This window comes from Mirounga angustirostris, unplaced genomic scaffold (assembly GCF_029215605.1).
Source record: "Mirounga angustirostris isolate CCGP_5_RB_7025 unplaced genomic scaffold, mMirAng1.0.hap1 SCAF_10, whole genome shotgun sequence".
NCBI lineage: Eukaryota > Metazoa > Chordata > Mammalia > Carnivora > Phocidae > Mirounga > Mirounga angustirostris.
Window position 1 is genome coordinate 59,461,363 of NW_026991718.1, and position 25,126 is coordinate 59,486,488.

At 35.0% G+C, this 25,126-nt stretch overlaps 1 protein-coding gene across 7 annotated transcripts in view; it reads left to right on the top strand.

Moving 5' to 3' along the window:
• Nucleotides 1–25,126, top strand: part of USP34 (ubiquitin specific peptidase 34) — a 263,416-nt gene that overhangs the window by 102,771 nt on the left and 135,519 nt on the right. For 6 of the 7 annotated variants that reach the window (XR_010405682.1, XM_064572466.1, XM_045884928.3 and 3 more), the window contains 7 exons: nucleotides 4,879–4,960; nucleotides 5,046–5,138; nucleotides 21,589–21,714; nucleotides 21,889–22,018; nucleotides 22,686–22,721; nucleotides 23,052–23,182; nucleotides 23,474–24,084. Coding sequence is in view for 6 of the 7 variants with exons in the window: in XM_064572466.1 (XP_064428536.1) it covers nucleotides 4,879–4,960; nucleotides 5,046–5,138; nucleotides 21,589–21,714; nucleotides 21,889–22,018; nucleotides 22,686–22,721; nucleotides 23,052–23,182; nucleotides 23,474–24,084 (1,209 nt within the window). In the remaining variant the exon portion in view is untranslated. The remainder of the gene's footprint in view (nucleotides 1–4,878; nucleotides 4,961–5,045; nucleotides 5,139–21,588; nucleotides 21,715–21,888; nucleotides 22,019–22,685; nucleotides 22,722–23,051; nucleotides 23,183–23,473; nucleotides 24,085–25,126) is intronic. The other variant, XM_064572467.1, reaches the window with a different exon arrangement.

The following is a 25,126-nucleotide window of genomic DNA, read 5'->3' on the forward strand; positions in this document are numbered from 1 at the left end:
TTGAAGGTACTGAAGGAATGAGGTTTATTTTTTATAATTAGTTGTTGAATTGTCTTTCTGTAAGTTACACAGGCCAGAGAATTATCTCATGGTTCATAGCTTTTGTAGGGCTATCCAGGAATAGGTAAAATATATCATTTGTAGTTTTATTTTATTTTTTGAAGATTTTATTTATTTTAGAGATAGAGTGAGCAAGTGAGGGGAGGAGTAAAGGGAGAGGGACAAGCAGACTCTGTGCTGGGCACAGAGCTTGACACAGGGCTTGATCCCATGACCCTGAGATCATGACCTGAGCCAAAATCAAGAGTCGGATGCTTACCTGTCTGAGCCACCTAGGTGCCCCATTTTTTTTTTTTATAGATTTTATTTTACTTATTTTTTTAAACAAATTTTTTTAAGGTTTTATTTATTCATCAGAGAGAGAGTGAGTGCGTGAGCACAAGCAAGGGGAGTGGCAGGCAGTGGGAGAAGCAGGCTCCCCACTGAGCAAGGAGCCCAATGCGGGACTTGATCCCAGGACCCTGGGATCATGACCTGAGTCAAAGGCAGATGCTTAACCAACTGAGCCACTCAGGCGTTCCTTTATTTATTTATTTTAGAGATAACGTGCATGTGGGGGGACAGCAGTTTTATTTTGATCTTTTACCTTTTGAGGACTATATATCTAATTCATAGCTTTTTATTCTCTTTAGACTTAAATGGCCTTTTTTTTAAAGATATTTATTTATTTATTTGTCGGGGGGAAGGAGGGGAGAGAGAGAGAGAGCGCCCAAGCAGGGGGAGCAGCAGGCAGAGGGAGAAACAAGCTTCCCGTTGGGCAAGGAGCCCGATGCAGGACTTGGTCCCAGGGAGCATGACCTGAGCTGAAGGCAGATGCTTAACTTAACTAAGCTACCCAGGCATCTCTTAAATGGCTTTTTAAATTCTTATATGTATAAACAAGATAAGTTATTTCATCTTTCCAGTTTTTCTATGTATAATTCATGTAGATGGGAAGATATGGGAGCTCTCATGTCAAGTCTTATTTTGAAGCCTATTTTCTTTCACTCAGAATATACTTATCACTACTTTTTTCATTAGCCACTTAAAAATGTTTTTAAAGAAATAGGCAATCTGAAGAAGCCTGTATCTATTAAAGAAATTGAATCAAGATATTGTCTTCACTGGGGTTCCTGGGTGGCTCAGTTGGCTAAGCGTCTGACTGTATTATTGGGCTCCGTGCCTGCTTAAGATCCTCTCTCTCCTGCCCACCCCCCCAAAAAGAATTACTGACTTTGCAAAACAAAAAGCATCAGGCCCATATGTGTTCACTGGTGAATTCTACCTAATATTTAAAGAAGGAATTTAAGGAAGAAGTTACCCTAATACCAAAACCAGACAAAGACATGTAAGAAAACTATAGACCAGTATGTCTCATGAACATAGATGCAAAAATCTTCATAAAATAGAAGCAAATCAAATCCAACAATGTATAAAAAGAACTATATGCCACACCAAGTGAGTTTTATTTCAGGTATACAAGTCTGGTTCAATTCATGTAATCCATCACATCAACAGGTTAAGGAAGAAAAATCACATAATCATATGAATAGATAAAGAAAAAGCATTTGGCAAACTCGAACACTTAAGATAAAAACTCTCAGTAATTAGGAATAGAGGGGAACTTCCTCAACTTGATAAAGAACCTACAGGTAACATCATATTAATAGAACCTCAGAGGTTTTCTGATCAGGAACAAGGAAAGTGTGTTCTCATCATGTCTTTTAACATTGTACTGGAATCCTACCTAACGCAGTAAGGCAAGGAAAGGAGATAAAAGTTACACCGATTGGGAAGGAAGAAATTGGTCTTTGATTGGAGATGACATGATCATCTATATAGAAAATCTGAAAGAATTGACAGACTCATTGAACCTAGCGAAGACAGCAAGGTTACAGGATACAATGTTAATGAAAACTCATTTTCTTTTCTATATATCAGTATTGAACACATGAAATTTGAAATTTATTATTTTTAAAAAATAATAGCACGAGCAGGGTGGGGCAGAAGGACAAGCAGACTCCCTGCTGAGTGGGGAGCCCAGTGCAGGGCTTGATCCCAGGACCCTGAGATCATGACGTGAACTGAAGTCAGATGCTTAACTGACTGAGCCACCCAGGCACCCCTGAAATTTGAAATTTAAAATACAATGCCATTTATGTCAGCAGTATAAAAGTGAAATACTTGGGTATAGGTCTTCATATTTTGTTAAATTTCTATGAGGAAAGTTGTAAAACTCTGATGAAAGATACCAAAAAACTAAATAAATGGAGAGAGATTCCATGTTTATGGACAGAACATGTGAAAATGTAAAGATAACAGTTCTTCCCAACTTCGATCTATAAATTCATTGAAATCTCAGTCAAAATCCTGGCAAGTTATTTTCTGGATATCAACAAAATAACTCTTAACGTTTATTTGGACAGACAGAAGACACATAATAGCCAAGACAATATTGAAAGGAAAAGAATAAAGTTGGAGGACTGATGCTGCCCATCTTCAAGATGTACTGTAACATTGCAGTAATCAAGACAATGTGGTATTGGTGACATAGATCAATGGAACAGAATAGAGAGCTCAGAAATAGACCATCTAAATATAGTTAGTTGACCCTTGTCAGAAAAGCAAAGGCAATACCATGAAGCAAAGATAGTCTTTTCAGCATTGAAGCAATTGGACAACCACATGCAAAAGAAAGAATCTAGACACAGACCTCATACACTTCATAAAAACTAATTCAAAATATACACACAAACATAAATGCAAAACTATATCACTCTTAGCAGATAGGAAAAAACCTAGATGACCTTGTGTATGGCACTGACCTTTGGGATGCAACACCATGATCCATGAAAGAAAGAATTGATAAGCTGGAGTTCATAAAAATTAAAAACTTGTGCTCTGTGAAAGATAATGTCAGGAGAATGAGAAGATAGCCATAGGCAGGGGGAAAAATATTTGCAAAAGATATGTCTAATGAAGGACTGTTAATCCAGAATTTACAGAGAATCATGAAATTTAACAGTAAGTACATGAACAATCTGATTAAAAAGTATGCCAAAGATTTTCTCAGCCGTCTTGCCAATAGAAGATACACAGATGACAAGTGCATGAAAAGATGTTCTAATATCCTCTTTAGTCAGGGAAATGCAAATTAAAACATCATTGAGATTCCACTGCATGTCTGTTAAACAGTCAACATTCAGAATACTGATAACACCAAATGCTGACAAGGATGTGGAGCAACAAGAACTCTCATCTGTTGCTGATGGGAGTGCATTCCACTTTGGAAGGCAGTTTGGCAGTTTCTTACAAAACTCAACATACTCTTACCATAGGCCTTGCAGTTGTGCTCCCAGATATTTACCCAGAGAAGTTGAAAACTTACATCTATACAAAAACCTGCACACAGATGTTTATAGCCGCTTTATTCATAATTGTCGGAACTTAAAACCAATGGGATATTTCTAAATGAAGCAAAATAGAGAAATTATGCTGAGTGAAAGAAGCCAGATTAAAAATTACGTAGTATATCTTTTTTTACACATGAAATTCTAGAGAATGAAACTGTAATAACAAAGCAGATCACTGAGGAGTGTGGTTGTGGGGACTGGAAAAGGGATGGATGACAGGCTTAAAGATACTTTTTGGGTTAATGTGTATGTTTGTTATCTTGATGGTAGTGATGAATTCATAGATGTATACTAAAGCTTAGATTCATCAAACTGTACTTTAAGTGTGTTCAGTATATTACATGTCATGTATATCTCAAAGGTGTAAATGACAACTGATAAACTCACACTTATTGGTAAAACTAATAAAATAGGTTAACTTCTATGCCAGTGAGTTACTAATTCTAAAAGAGAATTGGTAGCTCTTCTTAAAAAATGAAGGGTAATCTACAAGTGTTGTAAGATGTTTACTTTTTGAAATGGAGAATGAGATGTTGATAAATGTAACTAAGTTGTTCTGCACAATCAATTGATATATTTAGGGATAACTTAATTACCTTAATCACCTTATTAATATCAGGCAGGGGACTTTCAGTTTGGCTTTTAGAGAATTTTTTTTTTTTAACCCTTTTGGTAACCTATTTTTCTGATGTTATCTTATTGTAGAGGGCATATTGGGAAACCTTCCCTGAATGCTGAAATGTCTACTGTGGAAATTAAAAAGTGGGAAGGCAAAGTCTTAGAATGAGAAAATATGTTGCTTATTGTTACACTTGGTATTTTCACCCGTGTACTCCTTATCTTTCCATATTTGTCTTTGCTTTATAAATTCAGGCAATATTACCATTTCTTTTAGTTTTTTTTCTTAATTAATATTTATTTATTTTAGAGAGAGAGAGAGAGAGAGCACGAGCAGGAGGGGCAGAGGGAGAGGGAGACAGAATCTCAAGCAGACTCCATGTGGAGTGTGGAGCCCAACCCAGGGCTCAGTCCCATGACCCTGAGATCATGACCCCAGCCAAAGCCAAAAGTCAAGACACCCAACCCACTGCGTAGGCTACTCAGGCACCACTCTTTTAATTGTTCTTCGTGGTACTCTAACCAGTTAATTGTTTATAATCACTTCTTTATAATTTGTTTGTGGTCAAATTTAAGTTTTGTGGGGCACCTGGCTGGCTCAGATGGTGGAGCATGTAGCCTGTGACTCTTGATCTCAGGGTCATGAGTTCAAGCTCCACATTGGGCATGGAGCGTACTTAATAAATAAATAAACTCACCTTTAAAAAACATTTAGGTTTTCAACTGAATCTGCCTTTTTGGCTTGGGAAAAAATGATATTATTAATAATTTGTTTAACGTGTTAACTGTTTTTATTATTTGACTTTAGGTCCATTGCAAAAGAACTTGCAGACTGGCTTATAAGCAACAATGTGGTAGAGCATATATTTGGACCAAATTTACATATTGAGGTTTGTGGACAATTACATGACTTCTCTGCTCTATTAAGAGAACAGTACTTTAGAAAATTAGCTATAATAAGTTTTTCTTTTCCAGATTATCAAACAGTGCCAAGTGATTTTGAACTTCTTGGCAGCGGAAGGGAGACTGAGTACTCAGCATATTGATTGCATTTGGGCTGCAGCACAGGTAATATTAAAAGCACACATTTATTAAGTGCTTCCTTATTATTTGTTCTAAGTGTTTTATTCCCTTATGAGGTAAGTTCTCTTATCCTAAATTTATAGCTAAATAAACCGAGACAGAAAAAGTTGGGCATGGATCTGTGGAGTCTGGCTTGAGAGTCTATGTCTTACTATATTACGGGTAGAATTGAAGGAAATGAGAGTCAGTCAACTGGACATTCTACATGAAACCATCTTGGTTTATTAAGAGACATTTACCTATTATTTTTTTGTTGATATAGTAAACCTTTCTATCCTGAATGTTGTATTGGTATTTTTCTTTCCTCTTATACTGTTTTCTCTAGCTTTTTGAATAAGCATATATCTACATGGTTCAAAATCCAAAAAATAAATATAAAATATATGTTATGTATTCTCCCCCCTGGGTCCCTGTTTCCCAGGAATACCATTCTTCTAAGGTGCATCATAGATTTTCTACATAAATAGCTGACTTGAAAGCTTTTTTTCTTGTCTTCCCTTTTTTTTTTTCTTTTTTTCTTTTTTGGTCCTCTTTATTACAAATGTTGCATACTAAGTGGACTTGGCTTTTTTTCATTTATTCATCGTCAAGATTATTGCATATCAGTATATAAAACACCAATGTTTTAAAGCGGGCATAGTGTTTTAGTACATGCATGTATGGTAATTTATTTAACCAATTCCCATTCATGGGCATTATTTTTTTCCCAATCTTTTCTGTTATAAACAATGCTAAAATAAGTTTTAACATGTTCATTTCATCTGTGTGCAAACGATTTATCTTTTAAGGAGAATTGTTTGGTTAAAGCATCTGTTCGATTTACTTGTGGTACATAATGGTGTGATAATGCCTGTTTTCCCTCATCTTCCTCAGTATGTTGTGTCCTTAAACTTCTTGATATTTGCTAAACTGATGGGTGAAATGTGTATTTTAAATTTGCATTTTGTTTATGTGAATCAAATTGCAAATTTTGTGTTTAAGAGCCATTTTTTTTTCCTTTACTGGGAGTGTCTGTTGATATTCTTTGTCATTTATCAGTGATTTTACTTTACTTCTTTTTTGTAGGAGACCTTTATATATCCGTGAAATTGGACTTGTGTCTGTGTTGAGTTATTTTCTACTTTGATGTCTTTTGGTTAAGGTGGTTTTTGGTGTTCAGTTTCAAGTTTGTGGTTTCAAACTTGTGGTTGAATTTGTTTTATGTCCTGTGGATTTTTCTTATGGTGTGAAATGCCTTTTCCACTCTAAAGTTATAAGAAAGTTCTCCTTTAGTTCCTTCCTGTTTCAATTTTATATTTTAGTCTTTTTTTTTTTTTAAGATTTTTATTTGAGAGAGAACTAGAGAGAGCGAGAGCATGAGCACGGGTGGGGGTGGTGCAGAAGGGCAGAGGGTGAGGGAGAAGCAGCCTCCCCTCTGAGCAGAGAGCCCGACATGGGGTTTGATCCCAGGACTCTGGGATCATGCATAACCTGAGCCGAAATCAGACGTTTAACTCAGTGAGCCACCCAGGCGACCCTATATTTTAGTCTTTGATCCATTTGGAGTTTTTCTTGGTTCAAGATGTCATTTATCTAACTTTTTACCCGTTTTTTTTTGTTATGTAGTTGTCCCCATTCCACTTGTTCAGTAATTCTTCTTTTCCTTATTGAATTGAGATACCAGTTTCATTTTGACTAGGTCAGTTTCTGGAGTCTGTAGACTGACCTATCAGTATATCCAGTCATGATCTGTATACCAGGGATTGGTAAACTTTTGGCTTGGTAAACAAGGCTTTTGGGGCTGGCCACTTCATTTTGTAAATATTTTTTGCAACATGGCCTTGTACTTTCTTTGACATACTGCCTGTGGCTACCTCCATACTGCAGTGGCAGAGTATAGTACTTGTATATTTATATAGTATATGTAATACTTACCACTTTAAATCCTGAAACATTTACTGTCTGGCCCTTTAAGAAAACATTTGCTGATCATGGGTTTATACTAATGTCTTTACTTTTTTTTTTTTTTTTTTGAGTATTTGTTCATATCTGGCAGGGTGGTTCTTTTTTATATATTTTTAAAGAATTTTTCTGGGAATGCCTGAGTGGCTCAGTTGGTTAAGCATCTGCCTTCAGCTCAGGTCATGATCCCAGAGTCCTGGGATCGAGTTCTGTGTTGGGCTCCTTGCTCAGCGGGGAGCCTGCTTCTCCCTCTGCCTGCTCTGCCTGCAGTTCTGCTTGTGCTCTCTCTCTCTCTGACAAATAAATAAATTCTTAAAAAAATAAAGAATTTTTCTGTTTTTTCATGTAAATATTAGCATTGACTTATTCTTTAAAAATATTGTAATTTTAATTGTAATAGTGGTGAATTTGAAGAGAATCAAAGTTGTCTTCCTGTCCAGAGCTTAACACTGTTTATTTTCTTCTGTATCATTCAAAATTTTAAAGTTCCTTGTATATAAGTTTTATTTTATATTAAGCTTATTCTTAGGAATTTCAGTTATATTATTGCTATAATAATAGCCATTTTTCCCATTATACTTACTTTGTCCATTATATTTCTCTTTTTTCCATTATAGTCGATTACTTCATATATATATATATTTTAAGATTTTATTTATTTATTTGAGAGAGAAAATGAGATAGAGAGCATGAGAGGGGGCAGGGTCAGAGGGCGAAGCAGGCTCCCCACTGAGCAGGGAGCCTGATGCAGGACTTGATCCCAGGACTTCAGGATCATGACCTGAGCCGAAGGCAGTGGCTTAACCAACTGAGCCACCCAGGCACCCCCGATTACTTCATATATTCATACACTTTTTATATGAACAGTTTCAAATTTTTGATAATAATTATGCGCCTCGAGACCTTACATCTTAGATTGGTTGTGGTAATTTTTCAATACCTTTTCTTACTTCCCATATTTAATACTGTATATTTATACATTACTGTCATTTCAGTAAAGAAGCACTTTCAGAACAAAGGGAAATTTTCTGAAAATTTTATGCATTTTAGTAGATTTAAAATTTTTATTTTGTTCAGAGCAAGACTAGGAGAATAGAATAATGATAAGTGTATCATTACAGAATAAATAGCTAGGAATAGTGGAGCATTCTTTATTGAAACTGAAGTTCATCAAATTGATAACTGGTAGTATGGCCTGTTAAAGGTTTTAGCATTTTGCCCTAGCAAGAATTTGAAGTGACCTAGTAAGGGAATAATTAAAAATTGTGGCATAATCTATGATACAGTTTGCAAAAACTTAAAATATCTATAAAAGATTATATAAAATAAGTATATTTTCAGGTTTAATTTAATTGGGACTTTCTGCGGTTTGTTACTACTTTACTTCTGAAGCTACCACAAATTTAGAATTATCAGGAATTTTTACATTTTGAGTTTTTTAAGAATTTGAGCGCTAACTATAATTAATTTCAAAGTCTGGGGTTGGTTAGTTTCATACAGTTTTACCTTAGTCTTTTTTCCTCCCACGTGGAGTAAGTTTTTGAGGTCACTTTGCTCCCTGAGATACACACACACACTTCACTCATAATAATTGGATTGGCTGCTGCTTTTTTCATTGTTTGTATCGTAATTCTTATATTGGAATCCAAGGAGAAAATAGCAAAAGTGACAAATGGATTTGAAATTGATAGAAAAAGTATTTATAAATTTTTGAAAAATGCTTATCTTTGTGATTAAATGTAAGTTCAAATAATGTAATGGCATTTTCATTTATTGGGTAATTCCCATTATGTTTAGTAATGCATTATATTGACCACAGTGTGGTATAGCTTTTAGGAAGCAATATAGCCGTTCTATTTCTGTAATTCTGTATATACATGTACACGAGGATGTTCGCTACAGCATTGACCATATAGCAGAAAAGGAATGTCACTGTAGGACTATTTTAATAAGTTTTGGGAAATTCATATAATAGTATCCTTTGTAGTCATGAGAAGGACTGAAGGTGCTGTATTGTGTTCACGTGGAACAATATGTACAAAACAGTTTTACTAAACACTGCATAGGTAATCTTTTATTGAGAAAAAATCCCATATATACGGTGTATTCTCCCAATGTGTATTTAAACAGTTATAAAAAGAGGATGCATCTATATATATATATGTATATGTATTACATGTATATACATGCAGTGTGTGCTTATGAATGCCTGGAACTATTTGGAAAAATATAGAAGAAATTTTAATAGGTTTATTTGTGGGTAAGTGATCTGGGATAGATGGAAGACTTCCTTTTTATTGTCTATGCTTATGTAAACTTTGAAACTTTTACGTGTGTATATTAGTTTCTCAGTAAATACAGAGACTAGTATATAAAGTAAATATTTCGACATTTAAATGACTCTCTACCATTTAAAGTTACCTATTCTGGTTTGATTTGGTTACCTTTATATTTCCCTCTTACAGACCCTTTCACTGTAAAATGTTTTAGTCATAGGACATCAAAAAATACCTTCAGAATCCTTGCATTCTATTAGAATTTATTGTTAAATGCTTTCCAGATTTGAACGCTTGTATAAATGCATGTAAATTACTGAATAATAATTTTATCTTAACATAGAGCTAAGTTTTTGGGGAGAGATCTTTGTGTCAGTGACAAAAGTCAGATTCTCTAGGATTTAGTAGGACATAAATGTCATCTGATTCAGATGTGCTTTATGCACATAATTATCATTAGATTCTCAAAAGGATTAGTGATGACTAATTTTAGAAGCTTATTCCCATATGAGTGCTTATTAGCTTCAGCATGTGTACTTGTATACACATTTAGATTACTGCTTTATGAGACATGCTGCTAGCATGTGAAGTTATGACTCTACTTGAGTTAGAATCTGGGCATTGTAATATCCTTCTGTGTTACATCTTAGAGATTTGAATTCTTTCCTTCCTGCCTTTTTAGTTCTTAACATGAGATGTGTTCTTTTTTTATGTTGTTGGGTGTCTTCATGTATGCTTTTGTTACCCGTTCATATTTAGGAAAGATGACTAGGTAAGTGGTCTAGGTATTCTTGGCTGTTGTGAAATATTTTTTTATTAGAGCTTTCTCAAGTGGGACTCCTGTTTGGAAACATTTTCAGGCGTAGTAATGATAAAACAACTCATATTTTTCTCATTAGAGTCACTAGGCTTTCTGCCTGTGGAACTTCTAAAAGAGAGAGTGAAAAGGGATACCAGTATCTGTGCTTTTAAAAGCATGGTTTTATATAATTTTTTACCCAGGGGAGAGCCCTGGTAGATGGGTAGAATTAAATAAGTTGGCTGTTTGTATTTTTCTGACTCATGGCTAACAAATACAGTTATTAAGAGTATTCAGTGAAATCCTGTTTTTATTTCCATATCTCCTGCTGTCCATCAGATCTAGGTCTCTGAGTCCAGTAGCTTTCCCAGTTACAGTGGGAAGGTTAACTTACCTCCTCTGCTGCTCACTCACAAATTACTTTGAGCTATACCCTTCTCTACCTGTACGTTTTAAAATGCATTCCCTTCATTTTAGTCTTTCAGAAGTTTGTTGAAATCTAGTATCTATTATTAACTCTCATTTTCTTTGTGGGTTTGTTTCTTTTCATTCTAAATTACAGTGATTGATTCTCTTCTACAGAAGATGAGAGAATTCTCATTATTTATCTTTTCTCATTTTCTACTTCCCTGTTTTTACTGTATTGTACTTTATCAAATTATGTTTTAAATTCTACACTAGAACCATAATTTCTACAGTTGTTTAATGCTAATTTTGTATTTAAGTATATGACCCACCACCAATCCTTTTTCCTCATTTCTGTTTCTTTCATTCCAGAATTAATGAGTATTTATTCTTGTGGATTTCACTGAGTAGCCTTTGTTTTCCCTAAAGAGAAGTTTGTGGATGTTCTATTCTGGGTTACGACATACTTGAGATGTCTGTTTTCTTTGTACTTGAAGTGTTTGACTGGATGTAAGATACCAAAGCCACTCTTACTTCCCCTCAAAACTTTGTAGTAGACATGATTAGTAGTTTGAGTTTTGGGATGATGCCTTTTAACACATATATTTACTTTTTCTCTTATTTTCTTCATTAATTTTTTTTATTGTGATACAAATATATAAATATTAACATAAAATTTACCATTTTAACCAATAGTAACTGTACAGTTCAATGCCATAAATACATTTAGTGTAGTGTAACCATCACCACAGTCTGTATCCAAGACTTTGACACCATCTCCAACAAAAACTCTGTACCCATTAAACAATAATTGTCAATTTTTCCCTCCCCTAAGCTCTTGGTTTCCTATATTCTACATTCTGTCTATATGAATATGCCTATTTTAGGTACCTCATTTAAGTAGAATCATAAAATATTTGTCTGACTTCCTACACACAGTGTTTTTGAGGGTTATCCCTGTTATCACCTATATAAAAATTTTTTTTATGGCCAAATATTCCATGGTTTGTATATACCACATTTAATGTATTAATTTCTTTTTTTTTTTTTTAAGAGTATTTGAGAGAGAGAGAAAGAGAGAGTGTGTGGGGAGGGGCAGAGGGAGAGAATCTCGAAGCAGCTCTATCCTACAACCCATGCGATCATGACCAGAGCTGACACCAAGAGTCAGATGCTCAACTGACCAAGCCACCAGGCACCCCTAATGTTTTCATTTCTACATGCATGGACATCTGAGTTGCTTCTTTCTCTTGGCTATTTATTGTGAATAATGCTTCTATGAACGTGGCTGTACAGCCTATGTTTGAGTCCCTGCTTTCAGTTCTTCTGTATATATACTTGGGTTAGAACTCCTGGGTCATAAGGGTGCCTGGGTGGCTCAGTTGGTTCAGCGTCTGACTCTTGATTTTGGCTTGGGTCATGATCTCAGGACTGTGAAATTGAGTTCCGCATTGGGCTCTGCACTGGGCATGAATCCTGCTTGGGATCGCCCCCGCCCTGCTGCACATGCTCATGAGCGCTCTCTCTCTCTCTCTCTCTCTCTCTCTCTCTCTCTCTCAAAGAAAAGAAAAGAAAAAAAAAGAACTGTTGGTTCTTATGGTAATTGTCTCTTTAATCTTTTCACTTACTACCAAACTTTCAACAGTGACTGCAGTATTTTACCATCCTTGCCAACACTTGTTAGTTGCCTTTTAAAAAAAAATTTAGGTGCATGCTTCAGTAGCACATACACTAAAATGATTGGCATGGCCCTGTACAAGGATGACACTCACATTCATGAAATGGTCCATATTTTAAATAAATAAAAATGTAGTCATTCTAGTAGGAGTGTGGTGATACTTCTCTGTGGCTTAAATTTGCATTTATTTGCATTTCCTAATGACTAATGACTTGGGCACCCTTTCATGTGCTAACTGGCCATTTGTATATCTTTTTTTGAGAAATGTCTATTCAGGTCCTTTGCCCTTTTTTTGAATTGGGTTGTTTGGGAGTTTTTTGTTAAGTTTAATACTACTTTTTACCTTCTGGATGTTAATTCCCTACCAGATAAAATTTACATATATTTTCTCCAACTCCTGTGAGTTTTCTTTTTCTTTCTTTAAAGTATCCTTAGATTCTGAGGTACCTGGCTGGCTCAGTTGGTGTAGAGCATGGGACTCTTTATCTTGGGGGTGGTGAGATCAAGCCTCACCTTGGGTGTAGAGCTTACTTAAAATAATGATCAAGTATCCTTCGGTGCACAAAAAAGTCTTTTAATTTTGATGAATTTCAACTATCTGTTGTTTTTGTTGCCTGTGTTTTTGGTGTCCTAGTGATGAAACCATTGTCAAATCAAATGTGAAGATTCTCCCCAGTGTTTTCTTAGCAGAGTTTTATGTATTTATCTCATGAGTTTACGTCTCTTACCCATTTAGACTGGATTTTTGTATATGGTGTAAGGTAAATAATTTGTGAATATCCAGTTTTCTCAGCACCTTTTGTTCAAGAGACTGTCCTTTCTCCATCGAATGGTCTTGGCACTGTTGTTGAAAATCAGTTGACCATTTATGTGAAAGTTTATTTCTGGGTGTTCTACTCCATTGGTCTGTATATTTGTCCTTCTGCTAATACTATACTGTTCTAATTACTCTTGTTTTCTTGTAGGTTTCACAGGTTTTTTTTGTTTTGTTTTGTTTTTAAGATTGTTTTGGCTTTTAGAACTCCTTGCAATTTCCTATGAATTTGAGGATTGGCTTTTCCATTTCTGACCAAAAAGACGCTTAGAATTTTGAAGGGATTGTGCTGAATCTGTAGATCGCTTTGGGGTAGTATTAATATATTAACCATGTTAAGTCTTTCTATCTATGAACACGGGATGTTTTTCCATTTATTTAAACCTTAATTTCCTTGAGCAGTGTTTTGTAGTTTTCAGTATACAAGTATTTCACCTCTTCTTTTTTTTTTTTTTTTAAGATTTTATTTATTTATTTGGGAGAGAACGAACGGGGGTAGGGACAGAGGGAGAGGGAGAGAAGCAGACACCCTGCTGAGCATGGAGCCCCACATAGGGCTCGATCCCAGGGCCCTGAGATCCTGACCTGAGCTGTAGTCAGATGCTTAACCGACTGAGCCACTCAGGCATCCCTCACCTCTTTGGTTAGATTCATTTTTGAGTACACTTGATCCTTGAATAACACAGGTTTGAACTGTCTAGGTCCACAAACATGTAGGTTGTTTTTTTTTTTTAGGAAGTACAGTATAGTACTGTGAGTATATTTTCTCTTACAATTTTCTTAACATTTTCTTAACATTTTCTTTATTGTAAGAGTACAGTATATGTTATATATAACATAAAAAATATGTGTTAACTGTTTATGTTACTGGTATTCTGGTTTAGGTTTTTGGCTTATGTTCTCGGTTAGACTTATGGTCAGCAATAGGCTTTTGATAGTTATGTTTTTGGGAGTCAGGGTTATACCCAGCTTTTTGACCACACAAGGAATCAGTGCCCCGAACCTCTATGTTGTTCAAGGATGAGTTGTATTTTATTCTTTGTGTGCTATTGTAAATGGAATTGCTATCTTAAATTCCTTGTCAGATAAGTAATTGCTTACGTATGAAAACATAGCTGAATTTTGCTTGTTGATCTGTACTCTTACATTGTCTATTTGATTTTTAGTTCTAGCTTTTTACATATAGGTTTTTCTGTATATAAGATTGTGTCATTTTTGAACAGTTTTACATCTTTTCTAATTTGGATGCACTAAATTTTTTGTGGGGGGTGAAGTCCAATAACTCTGGCTAGGATTTCAGTATAATGTTGAATAGCAGTGATAAATGTGAGCATCCTTGTCTTGTTCCTGATCCTATGGGGAGAATCAGTCATTTATCATTGAGTATGCTGTTAACTGTGGGGTTTTCATAAATATCCTTTATCATGTTAAGGAGTTTACCCTCTATTCATAGTGTTCCAAGAATTTTTATTATGAAAGGGTGTTGGATTTTGTCAGATGGCTTTTCTGCGTCAATTAAGATGACCATGTGGCTTTTTTCCATTGATTAATAATGATGTGTTAGACTAATTCTCTTTTTGAACCACACTTGAATTCCTGGGATAAATCTTACTTGGTCATAGTGAATAATCCTTTCGGTATGGTCTTGGATTTGATTTGCTAATAGTTTCTGGAGGACTTTTTGTCATTTATGAAATACTGCTTAGTAATTTTCTATTCTTATGAAGACTTTGGCCTCATAGAATGAGTTAAGAAGTATTTCCTTCTGTTCAGTTTTTGGGGAGGATTTGAGAAGGATTTGTGTTAATTTTTTATTAAATGTTTGTTGGAATTCCCCAGTTAAGCCATGTATTTTAGTACTTTTTGAGAGGTTTTTGATTACCGATTCAATTTCTTATAGGTCTGTTGACCTTTTCTATTCCTTCTTTAGTCAGTGTAGGTAGTTTGCAAGGAATTCATCCCAGTCTTCTAGGTTATCTAATTTTTGGTGTACTGTTGTTCATCGCATTCTGTTAAATTTTTTTTAATTTGTAAGTTTGGTGGTAATGTTGCACTTGCATTTCTGATTTTTTAGCTATTTGTCTTCTTCCTCCTTTTTTTCAAGCTAGCTAAATGATAATCTTTTAGAAGAACCAACTATTGGTTTTCTTAATTTTCTGAATTGTTTTTCTAATCTGTATTTTGTGTCTGTGCTCTGATCTTTATTTCTGTTCTTTTAGCTTTGAGTTATAAAGTATGTTTATAATTGTTACATCTCCTTGTTGTATGGAACCTTTTATTAATAAATTATATCACTGTTTGTTAGTCTTTTTAAAAAAAGACATAACTGTAAAAGGAAACCATATAAGTTTTACTCTCTGAACCATTTTTAAGTTCTAATAGTGACTATCCATATTGTATAACAGATCTCTAAAACCTTTTAATCTTCCAAAACTGTACTCATTGAATAACAAAGGAACATCTGGCTGGCAAAACATGCAACTCTTGATCTTGGGGTTATGAGTTTGAGCCCCACTTTAGGCATAGAGTTTACTTAAAAATTAAACAAAAGAAAACAAAAAACCAGTAAGTCATTGAACAACAACAACAACTCCCCTATTCTTCTGACTCACAGCGGCTGCTTGCCACCATTCTATTGTTCGTATTGTTTTGACTACTCTATATATTTCACGTTAGTGGAATCCTATAGTATTTGTCCTACTGTGACTGGCTTATCTCATTCAGCATAATGTCCTCGTGGTTCACCCATATTGTAGCATGTGACAGGATTTCCATTCTTGTAAGGTTGAATTATATTCCATTATATGTATGTGCCACAGTCATTTGTCAGTGGACATTTACTTTGCTTTCATCTTTTGATGGTTGTGAATAATGGTCCAACGAATATAGGTGTGCAAGTATCTCTTTGAAATTCTTTTATTTACTTATTTATGTGTATATGTATGTATAGTCTCTACACCTCCTGTGGGGCTCGAACTCATGACCCCAAGATCGAGAGTTGCATCCTTTTCTGACTGAGCCAGCCAGGCACCCCTGAAATCCTGCTTTTAATTCTTTTGGTTATATACCAAGAAGTGGAATTGTTGGGTAATAGGGTAAGTCTCTTTTTTTCTAGTAACCTTTTAAAAATTTAAAGTCTGTTTTACTTGATTTTAGTATAGTCAGCCCAGCTCTCTCTTATTATTTGCACAGAATATCTTTCTAATCCTTTAACTTTTATCCTGTTTGTTGTGTCTTTGGATATATATTGTGTCTCTTGTAGACTACATACAGTTGTATCATGTTTTTAAAATCCTTTCTACCAATCTCTGTCTTCGATAGCAGAGTTTAAGCCATTTATATGTATATATATGTATGTGTATGTATATTTATATACATATTTTTTGTTTAGATTTTGTTTTCAGAGAGAGAGAGAGTGGGTGCATGAGTGGGGGGGGAGCAGAGGGAGAGGGACAAGGAGAATCTGTGCTAAATACATCACCGGACGTGAGGCTTGATCTCACAACCCTGGGATCATGACCTGAGCCGACATCGAGTTGGATGCCTAACCGACTGAGGGACCCAGGTACCCCTAAGCCATTCATATTTAAATTAATTCCTCAAAGAGTGATTTACTTCTGCCATTTTTCTGTTCCTTTCTATATGTCTTACGGTGTTTTTGCCTGTCATTTCTGTTATGGCCTTTTGTAGTTGTTTGTAGTTGATTTTTTGTAGTTTGGATTTCCTATCTTATTTCTTTTTTTGTATATTCTATAGATAATTTGTGTTTAACATGGAAATTACATTTAACATCTTGAGATTCTTATTGTCTAATTTGAATTTGTCAAATAGTACACAAAAATTATGCTCTTGTATAGCTCCTTCTCCCTCATTTTTGTTATTCATACAACAGATTTCAACTTAATACATTGTGTGCCCAGTTATGTAGATTAATAATAATTCTTTTTGCCTTTGTGACATATAGCAAAAGGTGGAGTTACAAATGAAAATAATAATATTAGCTTTTAGGGGCGCCTGGGTGGCTCAGTCGGCTAAGCGGCTGCCTTCGGCTCAGGTCATGATCCCAGGATCCTGGGATCGAGCCCCGCATCGGGCTCCCCGCTCAGCGGGAAGCCTGCTTCTCCCTCTCCCTCTGCCTGCCACTCTGCCTACTTGTGCTGTCTCTCTATCTCTCTGTCAAATAAATAAATAAAATCTTTTTAAAAAAATAATATTAGCTTTTAATTGCCTGTGTATTTATCACAGGTCTTTATTTAGTCACTTGCTTCTTCTCGTTTCATTCTGAAGGACTTCCTTTAGCATTTCTAGCAGGACAGGTCTAGTTGTAGTGAACTCCTTTAGCTTTTGTTTATCTGGGAATGTATTAATTCCATGAGTGTGTTGTTAGGTTTGATGGTTTCCACAAGTCCCTTAGAATCTGTTTACTTTTCTTTATTTCCTTCTTGTCCCTTAAACTCAATAATTTCAGTTTCCATAATTTCAAGTTTGCTGTTTTCTTCTGCTTACTCAGATGTGCTGCTGAACCTCATCTAGTGTATTTTCATTTCAGTTCTTTTATTTCTCAGCTTCTAATTTCTTATAGCTCCTTTTTAGAATTTGTTTCTTTAATGATATTCTCATTTTGGTTAGGCACTGTTTTCCTGTTTTTGTCCTTTTCTTCCTTTAGGTCTTAGAACATCTTTAAGGTAGCCATTTTAAGATCTTTGTTGAGAGAGCCTGACACATGCGCCTCCTTAGGTATATTTCCATTGATTTATTTTATTCATTTCAGTGGGCCACAGTTTCCTATTTCTTCTTACACCTTGTTTGTGTGTGTGTTTTAATTGAAAACCAGACATTGGAATTTTATAATGTGGTAACTCTGGAAATAAATGAAATTCTCTTTCTTCTTCAGAGTTTGTTTTTTCTGGGGGGGGGGCATATTTTTGTAGGGAGTTTCTGTGTATATGTAATTTCAATACCTGGCGCTCATCACAAGCACCCTCCTTAATCCCCATCACCTATTTAACCCATCCCCCCTACTGCCTCCCCTCTGATAACCATTATTTGTTCTCTATAGTTCTTGATTTGCTTCTCCCTCTCTTTTTTCCCCTTGTGTTTGTTTGTTCTTTTAAATGAGTGAAATCATATGGTATTTGTTTTTTTCTGACTGATTTTGCTTGGCATAATACACTCTAGCTCCATTCATGTTGTCACAAATGGCAAGATTTCATTTTTTTTTTTATGGCTGAGTAATATTCCCACTCTTTATTTATACCACATCTTCTTTATCCATTCATCAGTCATTGGACACTTGGACTGTTTCCATAATCTGGCTATTGCAGATAATGCTACTATAAACATAAGGGAGCATGTGTCCCTTCAAATTAGTATTTTTCTTAAAAGATTTTATTTATTTGAGAGAGTGAGTGAGCACAAGTAGGGGGAGAGGCAAAGGGAGAGGGTGAAGCAGACCCCCACTGAACGTGGAGCCCAACATGGGGCTTGGTCTCAGAACCCTGAGATCATGACCTGAACTAAAGTCAGATGCTTAACTGACTGAGCCACCCAGGTGCTCCTCAAATTAGTATTTTTATATTCTTTGGGTAAATACTTAGTAATGCAATTGCTGGATTATAGGGTAGTTCTATTTTCAGTATGGTTTCAGATTCTAAACCTCCATACTGTTTTCCAGAGTGGTGCACCAGTTTGCATTCCCACCAATAGTGCAGGAGGGTTTCCCTTTCCCTACATCCTAACAGCTGTTGTTTCTTGTGTTGATTTTAGCCATTCTGAAAGGGGTGAGGTGATGTCTCATTCTGGTTTTGATTTGCATTTCCCTGATGCTGAGTGACGTTGAGCATCTTTTCATGTGTCTTTTGGCCATTTGTGTGTCTTCTCTGGAAAAATACTCATTTTTTCTACCCATTTTTAATTGGATTATTTATTTTGGGGGGGTGTTTTTAAATAAATTCTTTATAGATTTTGGATACTAACCTTTTATTAGATAAGTCATTTGCAAATATCTTCTCCCATTCAGTAGGTTGTCTTTTAGTCTTGTTGATTGTTTCCTTTACTGTTCAGCAGCTTTTTATTTTGATGAAGTCCCGATGGTTTATTTTGCTTTTGTTTCCCTTGCCTCAGGAGACCTATCTAGAAAGAAGTTGCTATGGCCGATGTTAAAGATGTTACTGCTTGTGTTCTCCTCTAGGATTTAAATGGTTTCTTATCTCATATTTAGATCTTTCATCCATTTTGAATTTATTTTTGTCTGTGGTGTAAGAAAATTATGGACAAGATTTTTTTTGCCGACCCTGGCTCCAGCAAGCTGTAGCAGAATAACATACTATTGTCCCCACAGCTGCTTGCCATAGGGATGTGGGAGTGGGGAATGGGTAGCTACTGTCACACTGAAGGCTGAAATTGACCATTATTAACCACAATTTACTGGCTAGCCTTTTCCTTGGACATCTGTGAGTGTGAAAGTTCAAATTGACTCCAGAGTTTCAGAATAGTTGGATCAGTAGTTTCTATCAGTATGATTGCTGTTTAGGTGCAGAGAAGGATTCCTGGCACTTTCTGCTCTATCCTTTTCCCTCCCTGATACTCTTTTCCTCTTTTTTTCTTTGTGATAACTAAAGAGTGTGAACTGGCTTCACTCTGCCTTTATTTAAAGCATTGTAATTTTAATATTTTTTATCTTTATTTTCTGAATTTGCTTTCATGATGTACACCTCTAAAAGAGCTATATATATACATATATATATATAAATTAACATAATGTATTATTTATTTCAGGGGTACAGGTCTGTGATTCATCAGTCTTACACAATTCACAGCACTCACCATAGCACATACCTCCCCAGTGTCCATCACCCAGCCACCCCATCCCTCCCATCCCCCTTCACTCCAGCAACCCTCAGTTTGTTTCCTGAGATTGAGAGTCTCTTATGGTTTGTCTCCCTATGTGGCTTTGTCTTGTTTCATTTTTCCCTCCCTTCCCCTATGATCCTCTGTCTTGTTTCTCAAATTCCTCATATCAGTGGATCATACGATACTTGTCTTTCTCTGATTGACTCATTTTGCTTAGCATAATACCCTCTAGTTCCATCCACGTTGATGTAAGTGGCAAGATTTCATTTTTTTGATGGCTGCATAATATTCCATTGTATATATATACCACATCTTCTTTATCCATTTATCTGTTGGTGGACATCTAGAAAGAGCCTTACATTTTTATAGAATTACAGGATTATATAATTATCTCTCAACAGTTTTGTCACTTAAAAACAGTAAGGTATTTGATTATGAAAATGGAATATATTATGGAAATCCTTTCTATTAATGATCGAAGTGGTAGCAAGTCAGAAATTTATTCCATATTGTGTATTTGTTACATTGTAATTAGGAAAAGTTTACTTTAATAGTTACTTGCTTGCAAAAAACAACTATAAACTGTTAGTATAATCTGTGATGTTAATACTATATTAAAACTAACGTTCTTAGATAAGACCTATAAAATAATAAATTCGTAATTGATAATTTATTTATCCTTCATCTCAAATGATGTAAATAGTTTATAAAAAGTCACCCAACATGGAGGAATTCCTCCAAAGTTATTTTACTACTTTTATTTCATCTTCTGTTTCAAAATTAGGTTGTGCATATTTACCCTAGTAGGGGATATAGCAGAAGAGTGAGAGTTCATATGATTTATGCCTGAAAAATATAAAAGTCAGTGTTTTAGAATAGAAAAATGTACATTTTCTGATAAGAGTTTTCTATGTGTAGAAGATAAGTTGGATACCTCAGATTTTTACTTTTGGAATCCTCATTTTGGTAATTACTAACCTCTTCATTGTGTATCTTGATTTCGTGGTTTGTAGCTTCATGGCTACAAAAGACATTTACATCATGTTGTAATTAATATTTAGTAGTAACAGCTTTGTAAATGTTATACTTTCCCTCGTATTTATTATTCTCTTTAGTATGAGAAAGGAGACTATCTGTCTCTTGGTTTATTACCACGTAGACCTTTATTTTAAGGGAGTTTCTATTGTGTACCTTAGTGTAAAGTGAGCATGTTATATGAATACTTCATAACCATTTAGTATGAGAAATACAGTACACTTAAAATAATAGTTTGGTTTTCTCTTGTAATTGGAATTTATTATTTTATTTGTAACTGCTTATGTTTTAATACACTTTTTAACTTGTTTTTAATTTAATGATATGTATATAAATTTAATTGGAATCTTTATACTTGGATTCCAGAAACTGTTTTTATTGTGGGCTTCCCTCTTGTGGTTGGAAAATTAATCTGTGGTTGGTTTGAAAAAGATAAAGTTCTGCTTAAGTGGAATTTTACTCTCACATTTTATGTACTGCCATTTATGATACTTGGTAATTAGCATTTTCCCAACATATTAAAAAATATTACTGTTTCAGCTACTTTCTTTTAAAGTATAGAACTTTTTGGTATCAGGTTATTTATTTATGTAGTGTAATTATTTTTGATTGTCATCTCTACCTTTATTTTCTAGTTGAAACATTGTAGTCGGTATATACATGACTTATTTCCTTCACTCATCAAGAATTTGGATCCAGTACCACTTAGACATCTCCTTAATCTGGTCTCAGCTCTTGAGCCAAGTGTTCATACTGAGCAGGTAATATGTTTAAACCATAATGGCAGGGTTGTTGTGTTTTTTTGTTTTTTAAGTGAAAATTTATTTGTGATTCGGGTAACTTAATTTGTAGATTATTACTAGCATTTCATTTAGGCAGAAGGATATTAAATTTGTTATGAAACGCTAATTTCAACCTCTCTCTCTCTTTTAAAGACATTGTACTTGGCATCGATGTTAATTAAAGCATTATGGAATAATGCACTAGCAGCTAAGGCTCAGCTGTCTAAACAGAGTTCTTTTGCATCTTTATTAAATACTAATCTTCCCATTGGAAATAAGAAAGGTTAGTAAAGTGTAATGTATTTTTTAAAGTCAGTTTTTTAAAGTTTATCATTCAAATTCAAAATAGTTTCTTTTCAGTATTAACTTCAAAATAAGTTTTAGATGGGAGCTATAGTGTTTGTGAAGGGATTAATAAATTGGCATTAGCTAATGTTTTTGGTTTACCCTTCAAGTAAAGAACAGTAATCAAGTTGCAGTAGTTATTAAATTTTTCTCTCATTAGTGTTCTTCCCTTGGACTGGGGCGGGGCAACTATTTCATAACAACTTTGGAGCTTTTGGTTAGAAAACAAACAACATGCTTTGTTTTGAAATAATTTTGAGAGCAGAATATGATGGTATAATCTCTGTGTTTTCTCATTCAAAAGTTGTCTATCACTTTAGGTGTTTTATGTGTGCTTTTATATGTGTAACTTTACAGGGCTTTCTAAAACCTTACCAACTTTGCCCCATTTTTTTGTCTCCTGACATCATATAGTAGGCTTTTCTTAGAATTTTCTAGTCAGGCACCCACGACTATTACTGCACATGTTAGGGACTTAAATTATTTCAGGTTTCTCTGCCTGTATCTTGTTGATTATGTAATAATAATAAGAGCAATTGATAATCCGTTCCAAAGAAGCTCAGTCACTTAGAATATTTCCCTCCTGTTTTTTCATTTTCCTTCAGAGGAAGAAGAGCTCAGAAGAGCAGCTCCGTCACCTTGTAAGTTGAGCCTTAGAAATGCATGGCAAGATGATGTGTAGTTTAGATTTCATGATCATCTAGAGTTAATTTTTTTATATTTGTTTCAAAGCCATGAAGTTTTTCTTGAGCAGATATAAACCCTTACCTGGTTTTCCATCTTACTTTCAATTGAGGTCATGTATATCCTCTTTAGAAATAATTGGCAAATGTTAACTATTTCCAGTTTATATTTTTGGCTATTTAGAGTAAAGCTTTTGTAAATGAAGGCATCAGAGGATTATGTCATTCTGATAAATCCGTGTTAATACAAATTAGGAGTAAAAACAAAAAATCTGTTATTTAATATAGGGTCACCTGCTGCTAGTCCTCAAAGCAGTGATAACAGTGATACCCATCAGAGTGGAGGCAGTGACATTGAAATGGATGAGCAACTTATTAATAGAACGAAACATGTGCAACAACGACTTTCAGACACAGAGGTATGAAAACAGTTTTTCCCCCACTTTAACAAGACTTTTGGATTTTGGGGTTTCTGCCATGTATATCCTTTGAACTGGGAATATAAACATGATCCATGTTCAGGCCTTTCCTGTAAATAGTTATTATTGAGATTATTTAAATTTTTGTGTGTGTTTTTAATTCTTTTTGTATTGTTTAAAGGAATATGTCAAGATTGTGGCAGCCTTTTAAAAAGTACAATGTGTTAATGTCAGTTACTTTTTTCTTACTAGTTTAGATATTTATTTAAATCTGTTTTTTTCTGAATACAGGAATCTATGCAGGGAAGTTCTGATGAAACTGCCAACAGTGGTGAAGATGGAAGCAGTGGTCCTGGTAGCAGTAGTGGGCATAGTGATGGATCTAGCAATGAGGTGAATTCTAGCCATGCAAGCCAGTCAGCTGGGAGCCCTGGCAGTGAGGTACAGTCAGAAGACATTGCGGATATTGAAGCCCTTAAAGAAGAAGATGAAGATGATGATCATGGTCATAATCCTCCTAAAAACAGTTGTGGTACAGATCTTCGGAACAGAAAGTTAGAAGGTCAAGCAGGCATTTGCTTAGGGGATTCCCAAGGCCCATCAGAAAGAAGTGGGACAAGCAATGGAACAGGAAAGGACCTGGTTTTTAACACTGAATCAATGCCTTCAGTAGATAATCGTATACGAATGCTAGATGCCTGTTCACACTCTGAAGACCCAGAACATGATATGTCAGGGGAAATGAATGCTGCTCATATAGCACAAGCATCTCAGGAATCTTGTATTACACGCACTGGGGACTTTCTTGGGGAGACTATTGGGAATGAATTATTTAATTGTCGGCAGTTTATTGGTCCACAGCATCACCACCACCACCACCACCATCATCACCACCATGATGGGTAAGTTTCCTTAAAAATAGATTATATATTGGAGTGCCTGGCTGGCTCAGTTGGTGGAGCACATGACTCTTGATCTCAGGATTGTGAGTTCAAGCCCCATGTTGGATGTAGAGATTACCTAAAAAATAAAATCTTAAAAAAAAGCTTATATTTCCTTTAGGGAAGCAATTACAGCTTATATTCATTCGATTGCAATATATTCTAGATTAGTGCTAATAGGAGTACAATGTAAATTCAAATGCATGCTGCAAGTATGTAATTGTTAATTTGCATTTTTGCAATTTTGCAGTAATTGCAAAATTACTGCATTTTTGCAATAATTGCATTTGCAATTAACATTTTATTTTTTTTATTTTTTATTCTTATGTTAATCCCCATACATTACATCATTAGTTTTAGATGTAGTGTTCCCTGATTCATTGTTTGTGCATAACACCGAATGCTCCATGCAGAATGTGCCCTCCTCAATACCCACCACCAGGCTAACCCATCCTCCAACCCCCCTCCCCTCTAGAACCCTCAGTTTGTTTTTCAGAGTCCATCGTCTCTCATGGTTCGTCTACCCCTCCGATTTCGCAATTAACATTTTAAAAAGCAAAATGGAATAGGTGACACTAATTTTAATTATAAATTTTATTTAAAGCAGTAATTTCTAAAATATCTCCACATGTAATCAGTGTAAAAACAAAGGTATTTTTCTTTCTTTTGTAATAAGGCTTCAGTATTCTGTGTATGTTTACAGCACATCTCTGTTTAGACCACTTTTCAATATGTGCAATGACCATATATGGCTAATGGCTATCATATTGGACAACACAGATGTAGATCTTCAGCTACTTGTAAAATTCCTAAAAGCAGATACAAGATTGCTTGCAGAAACTTCCATTAAAGTGTGATTATGAAAACGGGAATTTTACACACATCTTAATTTTAGGGTATTAATAAGGACAAAGCCTTAGCATAAAGTTTTTTGATTATATGTGAAATATATTTGTGATAATTAAAAGTAAGTGTTGTCACTAGGTGTTACAGATATTGGGCA